We start from the raw sequence: 12,360 nt of genomic DNA on the forward strand, positions 1-12,360 counted from the left end.
ATAATAATAATATTAATAATGTAAGTGTAATATATTTAGTTTAATTTATATATGCCGACTATCATCTGGAGAAGAACTAACTCTTTATATTCTTTCTTTCTCAACAGCAGTCTTAAACCCTGGTTCTCATGGTCTAAGATACGGCACCTCAATTATTAATACCACTTCCATGGGCATCATTTAGTTTTATGGACAAGGGGGCCGTACCTCCAAGAGCCGTACAGGATCTGAACGAATCAGCACATGAGCGAGCCCAACATTTCATAAGCAGACTGAAAATACTGTGTAAAAGTTTAAATTAAACATTAGATTTATAATGTCATTTCAGTCTGGTTTTCTAATACGGGACACAAACACAGGAAATATGTTGCAAGCATTAACTATCTTAAAAAAGAAAATGTGTACACATTCTTACAGCGTATGAAAAAATGGGTCACTGTCTTGCCACAAAGTCAGCCAAGCCCTTCATTTTTAATCACAAAAAAATAGAGGGAAAAATGTTCCTTATTAGAGTTAATAGTGTAATCAAAATCAAATTAACATTTGCAAGCGCCAAATACTTGGCGGGTGGACGTATTAAATATTGACAGTTTTTAAGGGTGTCAAATTGGTCTATTACTCTGTCATGAATTTGTTCTTAGAGGCTAATGACATGATACTCTCACCACACAATAACGGTTTGCTCCAAAATATTTTTGATGTTGCACAGATTGTATTTTGGCCCATGTTTCAATTTCTTTATTTTTAAAATGGGATAGAGTATATTAATCAACATTTCTTACAAAAATACACCCTAATTAGCTAAGAGCTAGTTTTCATCAACATTCCTTTTGCCAGATGTTAATACACGCTTTAATAGAAATACATACTAGACAGACCATAAGGCATCATAGAAACAGATGAATGAATGCAGTATAAGGCTAAAATAAATAATAAATAAAAACAATAATAACTCAGATGCACAATACATCCTCCGAGTTTAAAATTTGACAGTGTGAACTTAATCTTCTTGCAAACTTTCTTTATGTGAGATCTGAAGCTGAGATTTGTGTCAACGTGTAGTCCCAATTACTTGCGTTCTGCAACAACGTGTATCCTCACCTCAGAGACAAAGATGTCTCGATTTAAAAATGCATTCTTTTGGGGAAAGAACATACAACATAGGCAGTTTTAGTGAGAGCATTGATTCAACCAAAATGTAATTTCCCGCATTGCATCAGTTTAGTTGCAACATCCCCTGACGTCTTCCCATGTCACAGAACAACTGTGGCATCTAAGTACATTAAAATGTTACATGATTCACACACAGATTATTAATATAAATTGTTAATAAAAGTGGTCCTAGTCTTGCGGAACACCAGTTGATCAAAACATTGGAAAAATGATGATCAATTTTAACTACCTGGGAACGAAATGAAAGGTAGGACTATAGATGTACGACACACTTTAAAAAGATTGAAAGGAAGTAGTTACTTTCATCGAACTTAGTGGTCAACAGTATGAAATGCTTTCCACAGGTCAAGGAAGACAGGTCCAGGGAAGGGGATGATTGCCACCTTTAAAAAGAGAAACAACACTAGCACATTTCCATGACTTTGGAAAGCTCCCCATGACTCGTTAATAACGTGTTAATGGCGCAGCTATTGAAGGGCAGCATGAATGTATCCATCCAATACGCGTTCATGGCTCTGGAAGTGTTGAGAGATGAGATCATTTCGGGGACTTCTGATAAAATCACTGGTGTTAAAGTGAATGCTTGTTCCTTTATGCTAATCTTGTCAAAGCATCGTCAAATTGAGCTGGTAAACCCAGAAGTGTATCAGTAAACGACATACAGACTTGTTAAGTGTCTGGAACACATCAGTCGGATTTTGTTGGTTTGTACCATTTACTTGCAATTCAACTTGTTTGGTAAAATTATGATTGTGAGCAGGTAATTTATTGATTCGAGTCCATAGAGTTTTAGGGGTGCTATGAAAATTGTAATAATGGAGAGGAAAATCGGATTTGGTTTTATGGTTGCTTTTCAAGAATTATCTCTGACCTTCGTGAGTTGTATAATGTTGAGACTCACCCATGGAATAAACTGCTTCTTTCTTTTTCTTTTTTGGAATTATTTGATTTTACTTCGTATAGTCTCACTTAATATCTGGCTGGTAATTTCCACATCATTGTCTGAAAGTAAAGCGTTCCACTTCAGGATAGCAATGGCTCTTTGGAAAGCTTCCTGTTTATTTCGTTGTAGTCGTTATGTCCAAAATGTGTTTAGAGCCTCTGAATTGACCCAAATAAATATTCATCCGTCCATCCATTCTGTGTGCCGCTTAACTTTACATCATCAGTCAAAGGAATTTTAGTTATTACAGCTCACTTTCATGTAATCATTCCATCTTCCAAACAGATTATTTCCCTACTGTGATTGACTGCATGGCGACCCATGCAGCGTATATTCTGCTTTTCACTCAAAGTCAGCTGGGATGGCTCGAGCTCCATGTGGCCTTCAACAGAATAATTGGTATAGAGAATGCATGAATGGATATTTGCTTGCTAAAATGATGGGATTGTGTGTGAATGGTTATTTGACTGTTTGAGCCCTGTGATTGTCTGGTGACCCGTTCAGGGTGAACCTCTCCCAAAGACCGCGGGGATAAGCTTCAGAATGCCCACGACTTTAGTGAGGATAATCGATTTGAGAATGTATGGATTATGGCTCTCTTTCCTGGAATAAGTCATTATTTTGATCGGACTTTGACCTGTCACCCACATTTAGCACTCTGCGTTAAATATTAAGATGTCGCTAGAAAAGAAAAGGCTATCTTCTGTCTCCCACCATTTGGACTTGGCATTATTTCCCAAAAAACAAAAAATAGGAAGTTATTTGATACACCACTATTATGAAATTAGGTACTTTTCCCTTTTTGAAGTTTCACATCCATTTCATTGTGTGCTGACTTAGTGGGAACCAGAAGTGAGTTTGGCAAACTATAACTACCTTTGTTAAGTGCAAACAAGGGATGTGGGAGGAAGTGTATAGCAGTGCCATCATAGTAACAGCTCAACTCTGTGTCAGTATACTCTTCATGACTTCAGATTTCAACATGCTGTTCTTGCTACTCCTCTTGGCATCCACAGTGAGTATTATTGTACCATTTTTAATTACAGATTTTTTATATTGTTGTGGGAATATTGTGAGACAAGATTATACATTATAGTATTGCCATGGCTGTACATTTTCCGGTTCTGAAATAGTGAAGGAAAATGGAGATGCCGAAAACCATCATAATAATAAATGGTAAATTAAAATGAGTTTCTAGTATGCACTGTAAAATATGGAGTGATATTTACTTGAAAAAATCTAGTTACGTTTTTTCGATCAGACATTCTAAGTATATTTTACAAGAAGAGTTTTTGAGTAAATTTCACTTGTTTATTGAATTAAGAAAATAGCTAAACAAGGAAAGTCAGCTTTTTTACTTTTTCACATAGCTCATTTCATACACAAGTTTACATAGATGATTGAACCAACAACCTGCAGATTCAGAGATGGCTGCTTTACACCTGAGCTATGGCTCTGCAACTACGGGTGAATATATTGCTGCTATCTCAAAACTACGTCTCTTTAGAACGATTCCGAGGTTTGCACCTGACATCAATAATGTACAAATGGACCTTTGCAGTGGAATGGCTCAGGTGAAGAGTGGCAATCTCCCAATGTGAAGGTTGTGGCTTCAATCCTTGACTGTGTTGAACTCCTTGGTGTATGGAATGTGTGTACAAAAATGTAAAGTGGGTTCAACCTTGGAGTGCCTTTTTAAATTTAACAAACTTGTGAAATGTACTCAAAAACTCTTCTTGTAAAATTCACTTAGAACTCAGTGAAAAAACAACTAGGATTTTTCAAATACATATCACTCCCCATTTTTTACCATGTGGACCTTGGTCTTGTATGAATGCAGGCTCGGGCCGGTGATTGTTAACCAATCACAGGAAATACATGATGCATTTATGTTATTTGGGAACGTCTCAAAGTACCTGGGGGCATTTCAACTAACGGGGGACTGATTCGATATTCAATCGTGTGTTAACCCGTGTTATAGTCCTCATTAATTTGGCTTAGTAATGGTATTTGTCAGCGTTTGCAAGGAATTTCTACTATTTTACTGATTTTTATTTTTTATTTTTTAGAGCCAGCCCTACGTCTAACGTTGTGTACTTTGTCTTTGATAGCAGGTTAACTGCCAGGTCCATCATGTGTCGGGTCAGATGAAAAATGGCTCATGTGCATGCGAGGTGAACACCAACATGTGGTTGTTCCCTGCAAAGACGTATGAGGCAACACTGCAACAAGTAGAATCTTGTGCGGATTCCCTTTATATGCTACAAGAACAGGTAAAGTTGAACCCGTACTAATCTGTCAGACATACTACCTTAAATTGAAGCACATTTGCATTGTTCCAATACTTACCGGTTCTTATGATTTGGTTTTCAACAAGCAACTTGATCTGCAGCCAACATTCAGTTTTCTTTTCCATTAGGTGAATCTGTCAAACCAGCATCTCTCTGAGTTCCGTGCCGTGGTCGATAACATAACAGGGCGACTGGAACCTTACCAGTACCTAAATAATAGGGGCATCTATTCAGTCTTATCGCTGCGCCAGTTAGGTGAAGAACTCAACCAGCTGGAGACTAACATTGATGCAATGTCCCTCCAAGACAACAACGCTGAAACATCAAAGCTCTCAAAAGAGGTATGTCACAGCATAGAGCTACCAATCACAAATAGGAATATAGTCATTGAACAACAAATGAAACCAAATGTTGGAAAATGGTATCTGAAAGTCTGGAGCACAAAAGCATACAGTAGACCAGTTGTGGGCAAACTTTTTGATTAGTGGGCCACAATGAGCTCTAAAATTTGACAGAGGGGCCAGACCAGGAGCAGATGGATGGCGTGAGAAAAAAATACATTTAATTTTAAATGAAAATGAAGAAAGGCTTTACAACAATACCTGTTTTGGACTCACCACAGTATTTAGAAAATAAAACATTAACAAGGTTTATTCATTTAATTTTTTTCAAGTTCGGCGGGCCGGATTAAAACATTGAATGGGCCCTTTGTGGCCCCCGGGCCGTAGTTTGATCACGGATGCAGTAGACACCGCTCTCAAAAAGTTAGGGCCATTTGGTGCTGCGGTGAAATTTCAGGGTGAGGCTGAAAAGCTCCATAACTTTTACAGGTGAACTTAATTTGTTCAATTGTTCAACATTTCAAGAATTTTGCACAATTTGCAGTTCTGGAACAAGGAAGTGAATAACAAAATTCAAAACTGGTGTCAGACTGACACATCAATCAACCAAAACACCGCCTGGTTCAATTAGAATTAGTTTTTAAACTGTCCTTTTCATCATACTGTTCACATTTTGACATCACCAGACCAAGATGACACATTGTGCGCCTTCAAACAGGATGTGCTCAGAGGGAGGTGACCACCGAGCTTAGCATGTCAGAGTCTCATCACCAGGGTGATACAGAGAGACTGGAAGAGTCCCAGAAAAGCATAGAAATGGACGGCCTTTAAATTTGTTGGCTCATTCATAGATCAAACACCAGTAACCTGTGCGATAAAAATAAATTAATGGATAAATGAATAAAAACCCTTAAACACAGATTGGACATGTGGATTCAAAAGTTTAGATTAAGTTTACCTGAAATGGTTATTGTGCCTTACAGGTTCAACCTAAACTGTTACATGAACCGAAAGCTAAAAACATTGAACCTTTTGTTAGTAGTACTGTATACAGTATTACTGAACCTTTGTTTCCCGATAGGTCCACAAATTGCGAAAAGATGTTGACAGGATGCATATGGCAAACTCGATCAACATGAAGACCGTAAAAGAGAGACTCCGCTACCTGAAAAACAGTGTTGAGTCATGTTTGTCAATCCCTAAAGATTTCAAAGGTATGTATTTTGCCTATCATAGTTAAAATTCATGTTCATAGTGATGTTATGGATTCACATTATTTTGGATGTCCAACTTTAAACAGTTTACAACATGACTTTTATCTCCGTGATTGTTTCCAGGTCAACAAAGGTATTGTCTTAAAGGCCTAATGACCAACATCAGTGCACCGGTGACGACTAAAGTCAGTCCATATGGTAAAAATGTCATCTCTGGCTCATGGGGCCAACAAGCCCTGGTGGACAGCGAAGACCTGAAAGACATCTTCTGGATTCAGCCTTTGCTCCACAGCCACATCGCAGGCAATATTCTGAGAACCTACCAATCTTACGAAGACTTCATGGCCTCTGCTAACCACAAAGATTTTACCATAGCTCCATCCAACACTCATGCAAATGCTGTCGAAGGTCCCAGTGCTATCCTGTATGGAGAGGCTCTGTACTATCACTGTTATGACTCTGCAGACATCTGCCGGTATGATCTGAATAGCAAGGCTGTCACAAGGGTCGAACTTCCCGGAATTGGGAAGGATTATAGAAAGTTCCCGTATTGTTACTTTGACTGCCGGGCCAATAGTGATGTGGATGTGGCCGTAGATGAGACAGGGCTGTGGGTCATCTATGCCACCAAAGGTAGCCATGGTAACCTCGTGGTAAGCAAACTATCCTGGGACAGTGAAGCTGAAACGCTCAATATCACACAGACGTGGGAAACAAGACTTTTCAAGAAGGCAGCAACAAATGCTTTTATGGCCTGCGGTGTGCTGTATGCTACTCGCTTTTTGGATGATTTCCATGAAGAGGTGTTCTATGCCTTTGATACAGTAACAGGGAAAGAGGACAACACACTAGCACTGCGGATGGAGAAGATCGGTAAGGGAGTTGCCAGTTTGAGTTACAACCCAATCAACAGGCAGCTCTACATGTTTAACGATGGATATCTACTTGCCTACAAAGCCTTCTTCTAAAACCGAATACAAAGCTAAAAAGCAACAATATGCAACAGTCATCAAACAAATTCCGCATGATGGTTGCTTTCAGAGGGCTGGCTCTATAATATATACAGGGACTCATTTAAGTTACTGAGTACTCCGTTACACCATGACTCTCATACCGTAAATGTAAACCTTTCAACAATAAGTGCAGAAGTATCTGAATGTTCTTTGTTGTACCACTTGAGATTTTATTCTTACATGATGTATCATTTGTTCATAACCTCGATATATCGCATATTGGGACCGTCATAGACCCGCTATACTGTTAAAGTAACTTCTCCAGAATATAACATGAATGAATAGCCACAGCATCTTAATGAATAACAGTTTTTAAAAGATGAAGATTGGAATATATCTGGCAAGCTGGAATAAATAAAATAACGTTGCTTGTGACTGGTTTTGAAATTAATTTATTATTGTTTAAAGTGGCATGAATATATAAACTAGAAGTACAGTGCGTACTAATGTCAGGGAGCACGTGTCAAATGACATTAAAAAAAAAAGAAAAGCTAAATGCAGAATAAATACAATGGTTTCCAATTCAAGTTGTTTTTTTTAACACTGTTGCTTTTCTTAGTTTCTATGTAAACTGCACACTTTGCTCCGTTTTTTTTTTTGTTTCAACATGTTGGATTGATAGATTTGTTCAAGGATAGTAACATAAAATTGCCTTTTGTTTGCTTTAAAGGGGAAGTCAACCCCCACCCCCAAAATCTTTGCAATTAAAAGTTATATTTGCCTTCACTTGTCTAAACATTCTGATTAATATTGCATTCATGGAATATGAGTTAAGGAGCAATATCCATTAGTTTTTAGCCCTTTGAGGGGGTGGCCATTTTGTCACGTCTGTCAACTGAAAATGACATCTCAGTTGCTCAGGGCTCATGTAATGATCAGTCACAATTGGTCATTATCTGAGCCATGAGCAACTGTGATGTAACAACAATCTAGGTTCACCTTGCAAATATCACACGACCAAACAGGCGAGCCATGATTGGTCGTTACCAGAGCCCTGAGCAACTGTGTTGTCATTTTCAGTCAACAGAAGTGGCAAAATGGCACCTTGAGATGGCTAAAAAGGGTAGATTTTACTGCTTAACTCGTCTTAGACAATTGCAATATAAATCATGATGCCTTGTTTCGACTAGTGAAGAGGATAGGGATGTGACGTTTCACTTCTCGCACTCTTGTTTTTTTGTTTTGTTTTTCCACTAAATTATATTACACCATATGAAAAGGTTGACTTATCCTTTAAGTACAAATATGTGTGATGACTTCAAGCAGATAAAATATTTGGGGTAACGCAACTGAAATATAAAACCATCTTGTAATATGAAGAGTGTTGGCTTGACTTCTGGAATTCCGCAAAAGAATACTGTTTCTCTTTGGTATTCTTCTTTCCAACGTTAACTCACTCACCAATGAGAATGAAAAAGAATCAGTCGTCAATGGTCAGTTGCAGGTGACCGAAAAAAGGTATTGGCAAAGTGTATTCAATGTATGTGACTTTTTCCAACATTAACATACACTGATTTAGGTGAGAAAAGCAAAACGACAAAATGAGAAAACCATTCGTCTTGGCGTTGTTAGGTCCAGAAGTGTAACGAAAAATAAGGGATGATTTAGTATCATATAAAAGCAGAGCTGGGCAGTCCGTCCCGGGGGCGGAATGGTCTGGCCCTCCGGCTGAGCCGCACGCCCATTTTTGGGGCGTGGGGTGACAAGACAAATTTTTAAAAAAGGGTTTGACCAAGGCCAGAGGTGGATTTTTGATGAATCGGCCCTCGTGCGTGTGATGAACCTACTCGCAAAATGTCCAAACAACAAACATTGCCTCCGAACACATCAAAAGCGCTACTGCCAACTGTTTGTGTATGAAGAGATGTGAGACAGCAGTGTGCATTCAGCTTGCCTGCATTTCCTTATTCTGACTCCAGTAACCTGCGTCATCCGCCTGCTACTGGGGCGTACCATTACAAGAGAAGGGGCGGGGGGCAATACCATAATACTTATAACACCAACAGTGCGTACTTACTTGCGTTGGGCACGTTCATGGACAAGAAGAAAGATGAAGGAGACAAATCATAAGGAGACAAACAAGACCATAATAAGGTAAGCCGATTTGAATAGTAAATTAGCCAACTAATGATGTTCAAATGAACCTCCGCCATCAGCATCTCTGGTTCTTTTTTTTTCTTCTTTTTTTTTGTGGTGGGGGGGTGGGGGTTGGGGGCCGACAATTTTTATGGACAAGGCGTGAGGGTCGAGGCCAGAACCGAACCGAGATAGCAGCCGGAGAGCGGGGGACTGACCAGCAAAAAAGGGTCAAGTGCCCAGCTTTGTAAATAAATAAATATTTTTGTGATTATCCTATAATTTTGTCATTTGATTTCATTTGTAAACACACACACAGACAGAGACTGATAGGGTCGCTGTCCGGCCGAAGCCGGAAGCGAAGGGTGAACTCCATAAACGCTGACCACAAGAAGAGTTTCAGACCAGATGTTTATTGGGGCCGACAGAGAACAATCAATCCATATCCACACTATGATATGGACTAGGGAAGAACATAGATTTAGGAATATATATACAATTACAAGCGTCGCGAGCGACGGGAACAGAAAACGCTGGTGGACCGAGTCGCACCAGGAACAGAAAACGAGATTTAACTTAAAGCGCTTGCACAGCAAGGATAAACTACTAAACGATAATGGTCTTACCACAAAAGGGAAAGATGAGTCCAAATAACGAGAGCGAGAACCAAGGGCGAGCCGAAAGGTAGCTGAACAATAGTGATGGGTCCAGCGACACCGAGACGTCGATGCGCGCGCCGAGCTTCCAGGGCAAACCCCGAGTCGGTGCGCGTACTGCTTTAAGAAAGTCACGTGACCACTACCGGAATCGTGTCGACACAGCGGTCGCGCGCCAAACTGAGTGTATAAAGACGCGCATCTGTCAACAGGATGGACTCTCAAAACAAACCGAGTTATTGGCACGTTACTCTGCATCAAATATCCGCAATATGGAAGATATCACTGGAAAACGCAAGTTTTCTGCTGTGTGGGACCATTTCGATCTTGTCGGTGAAAATAAGGTGTTGTTTTATGTTGACTTCCTTGTTTCACTGTCTTACACTCATATTTTCTAAATGTGCTTCATGATTATTTTGAAAGTAAGTCTTAGTTTATTATTCATACTCTGTTTTTCAGGTGAAATGTCGCATTTGCAGCAGTGAACTTTCTTACACTAACAAGAGCACCTCCACAATGCTGAGGCATTACAGGGCAAGGCACGAGAATGAAGTTCCTGGTAGATCCCGGATAAATCCAGGTATGCAAACATTATTTTGCTTTGTCTGACTCTCTTAATGGAGTGGTTAGGTATCAGTCATCATTAATGATTTGTGCTTAACAATCAAGCTTCCCGGAAGGAGCTGCTTGATAAAGCAATCCTGAACTTCATTCTCAAAGACTGCCAGCCGCTCAGCATTGTGGAGAGTGAAGGGTTCAAGGAACTTATTCACGTCCTTGAACCCTCATATTCTTTACCATCCAGAAAGGTTTGTTTTTCCTAAAGTAGTAGTTGATAAAGCCAGTTATATTCCATCAGTATTTCTAATGTATTGATTTGCTTTTGTAACAATTTTCAGACCATCAAACAGATGGTAGATGAAAAATACCGGGAGGAACGGGCACGAGTGAAAGTGGAAGTACAGCAAGCTGTGGCAGTGAGTATAACGACTGACATGTGGACATCTGTGAACATGGAAGCTTACTTTGCGCTGACCTGTCACTACATTAATAAAAATATGCATTTGTGTACATCAGTGTTGGGAGTTCAATACTTTCCACAAAGTCACACTGCAGACAATTTGGCCCAGGTAAAGAGAGCTGTTATGGAGGACTGGGCCATAACTAACAAAGTAAAGTGTTTTGTGACCGACGCTGCTCCAAACATGATCGCATCTATCAAACAGCTCCAAATTCGGCACATAATTTGCATTGCACATAGTCTAAATTTGTTAGTTAAAAAGTCTTGTGATCAGATCCCCGCACTGGCAGCCATCAGACAAAACGCTAGGAACATAGTCACTCATTTCCGCTCCAGCACGACAGCCAAGGAGAAGCTCGCTCAGGTGCAGCAACAGATGGGACGACCAACACTGAAACTGATCAATGAGGTGCCAACGCGCTGGAACAGCACATATGAAATGTTGTCGAGGCTGCATGATGAGAGGGAACCAGTGTGGGTATCTCTAGCCTCTCTAAAGACAGATTTGACTCCACTGACTGCTGAGGAGTTTAACACCGTGGGGGAAGTACTTCAAGTGCTTGCCCCATTCCATCAAGCAACAGTGGAGTTTTCTGGAGAGAGGCGAGTTTCAGGATCAAAGGTCATCCCGATGATGAAAATGCTCTATCTCGCACTTGAGCGTCATGCTTCTACTTTGCAGACACAGCCCGCCATACAGTTACATGACCACCTCAAGCGTCGAGTCGCAGACACTGCTTCCAATCTGGAGTCTTTAAGTGTGTTAACACTAGCAACACTTCTAGACCCCAGATACAAATCACTAGGGTTCCGTAGTTCCTCCCGGTGTACAGAAGCAATCACTAGGCTTCGTTCAGAATGTGCCCGAATCATCGAGCGCACACAGGAGGCCCAGCCAGGACCTTCTTCACTGCTGACCCCGACACCATCAGGTTCTTTGTCATTATGTAATTTTTATTTCTGGAAAATGCGCTAAAATTCCATTTTCTTTTTTTTTTCAGATGACCTGTGGCAGCACCTCGACCATGAAGTTGGCCAGATGATGCGCAACCCCACTGTTGATGCACACTCAGAGGTGCAGCGCTATCTGTCAGCAGGACACATTGCACGTACAGAAGACCCTCTCTCATACTGGAAGTCCATGGAGCCCACATTCCCTCACCTATTTATATTGGCCACACAGGTGTTGTGCACACCGGCCTCTTCAGTGCCTTGTGAGAGGATCTTCTCAAAGGCGGGGGAAATTGTCTCAAAAAAAAGAAATAGACTGAAAAACAAAACGCTGGAGAAACTAATTTTTTTTAATAAAAATCTTTAATTACAATGAGTCCATTGTCATTCACAACACTTTTACTTAGGCATTCAACTGCGTCTCGAATATCAAAGATCTTTTTAATGAAATTACGTATATGTAAAATAATGTGAATGCAAATGCCTAATCAATGGAATTGGATAAAATTAGTTTGACAGATCAGTGTCAGATGACCCTGTCAAATGATTCCTGCAAGTCCAGCAGGGGTCAGTATTCAGCAACACAGTGTCAACACAGTGTCAATACATTGTGTCACTGTGTCGAAACGATAAACGATGCCTCATCTACCCATCACTACTGAACAAAGTAACACTATGAAC

At 40.1% G+C, this 12,360-nt stretch overlaps 2 protein-coding genes across 3 annotated transcripts; both read left to right on the forward strand.

The window, feature by feature from the left end:
* Positions 1-2,972: 2,972 nt before the first annotated feature.
* Positions 2,973-7,350, forward strand: LOC148335869 (olfactomedin-like). 2 transcript variants are annotated; one of them, XM_088298774.1, is made up of 5 exons: positions 2,973-3,131; positions 4,228-4,389; positions 4,536-4,748; positions 5,830-5,962; positions 6,086-7,350. In XM_088298774.1, exons 1-5 carry the CDS (start codon positions 3,015-3,017, stop codon positions 6,928-6,930), a joined length of 1,470 nt encoding a protein of 489 aa, XP_088154900.1. In that variant the 5' UTR covers positions 2,973-3,014; the 3' UTR covers positions 6,931-7,350. The 2 variants fall into 2 exon arrangements, with proteins under 2 accessions (XP_088154900.1, XP_088154901.1); XM_088298775.1 differs by having other exon boundaries at positions 2,984-3,131; positions 4,231-4,389.
* A 2,629-nt stretch (positions 7,351-9,979) lies between these two features.
* On the forward strand, positions 9,980-12,046 carry LOC148335870 (E3 SUMO-protein ligase ZBED1-like). Its single transcript, XM_088297940.1, has 6 exons — positions 9,980-10,040; positions 10,377-10,516; positions 10,607-10,684; positions 11,003-11,206; positions 11,411-11,675; positions 11,730-12,046. The coding sequence occupies exons 1-6, from the start codon at positions 9,980-9,982 to the stop codon at positions 12,044-12,046; spliced, it is 1,065 nt and encodes a 354-aa protein (XP_088154066.1).
* Positions 12,047-12,360: the final 314 nt, after the last annotated feature.

The sequence above is a fragment of the Idiotropiscis lumnitzeri genome, chromosome 6 (assembly GCF_059441095.1).
Source record: "Idiotropiscis lumnitzeri isolate Australia: NSW breed Sydney's pygmy pipehorse chromosome 6, RoL_Ilum_1.0, whole genome shotgun sequence".
NCBI lineage: Eukaryota > Metazoa > Chordata > Actinopteri > Syngnathiformes > Syngnathidae > Idiotropiscis > Idiotropiscis lumnitzeri.

Excerpts from the sequence above, each read along its gene's own strand:
- LOC148335869 (XM_088298774.1), top strand. The coding sequence starts at position 3,015 with ATGTGGGAGGAAGTGTATAGCAGTGCCATCATAGTAACAGCTCAACTC. Across the intron at positions 3,132-4,227 it reads TACTCCTCTTGGCATCCACA|CAGGTTAACTGCCAGGTCCA; the intron begins GTGAGTATTATT and ends TGTCTTTGATAG. Across the intron at positions 4,749-5,829 it reads CATCAAAGCTCTCAAAAGAG|GTCCACAAATTGCGAAAAGA; the intron begins GTATGTCACAGC and ends GTTTCCCGATAG.
- LOC148335870 (XM_088297940.1), top strand. The coding sequence starts at position 9,980 with ATGGAAGATATCACTGGAAAACGCAAGTTTTCTGCTGTGTGGGACCAT. Across the intron at positions 10,041-10,376 it reads GGACCATTTCGATCTTGTCG|CTTCCCGGAAGGAGCTGCTT; the intron begins GTGAAAATAAGG and ends TTAACAATCAAG. Across the intron at positions 10,517-10,606 it reads ATTCTTTACCATCCAGAAAG|ACCATCAAACAGATGGTAGA; the intron begins GTTTGTTTTTCC and ends AACAATTTTCAG.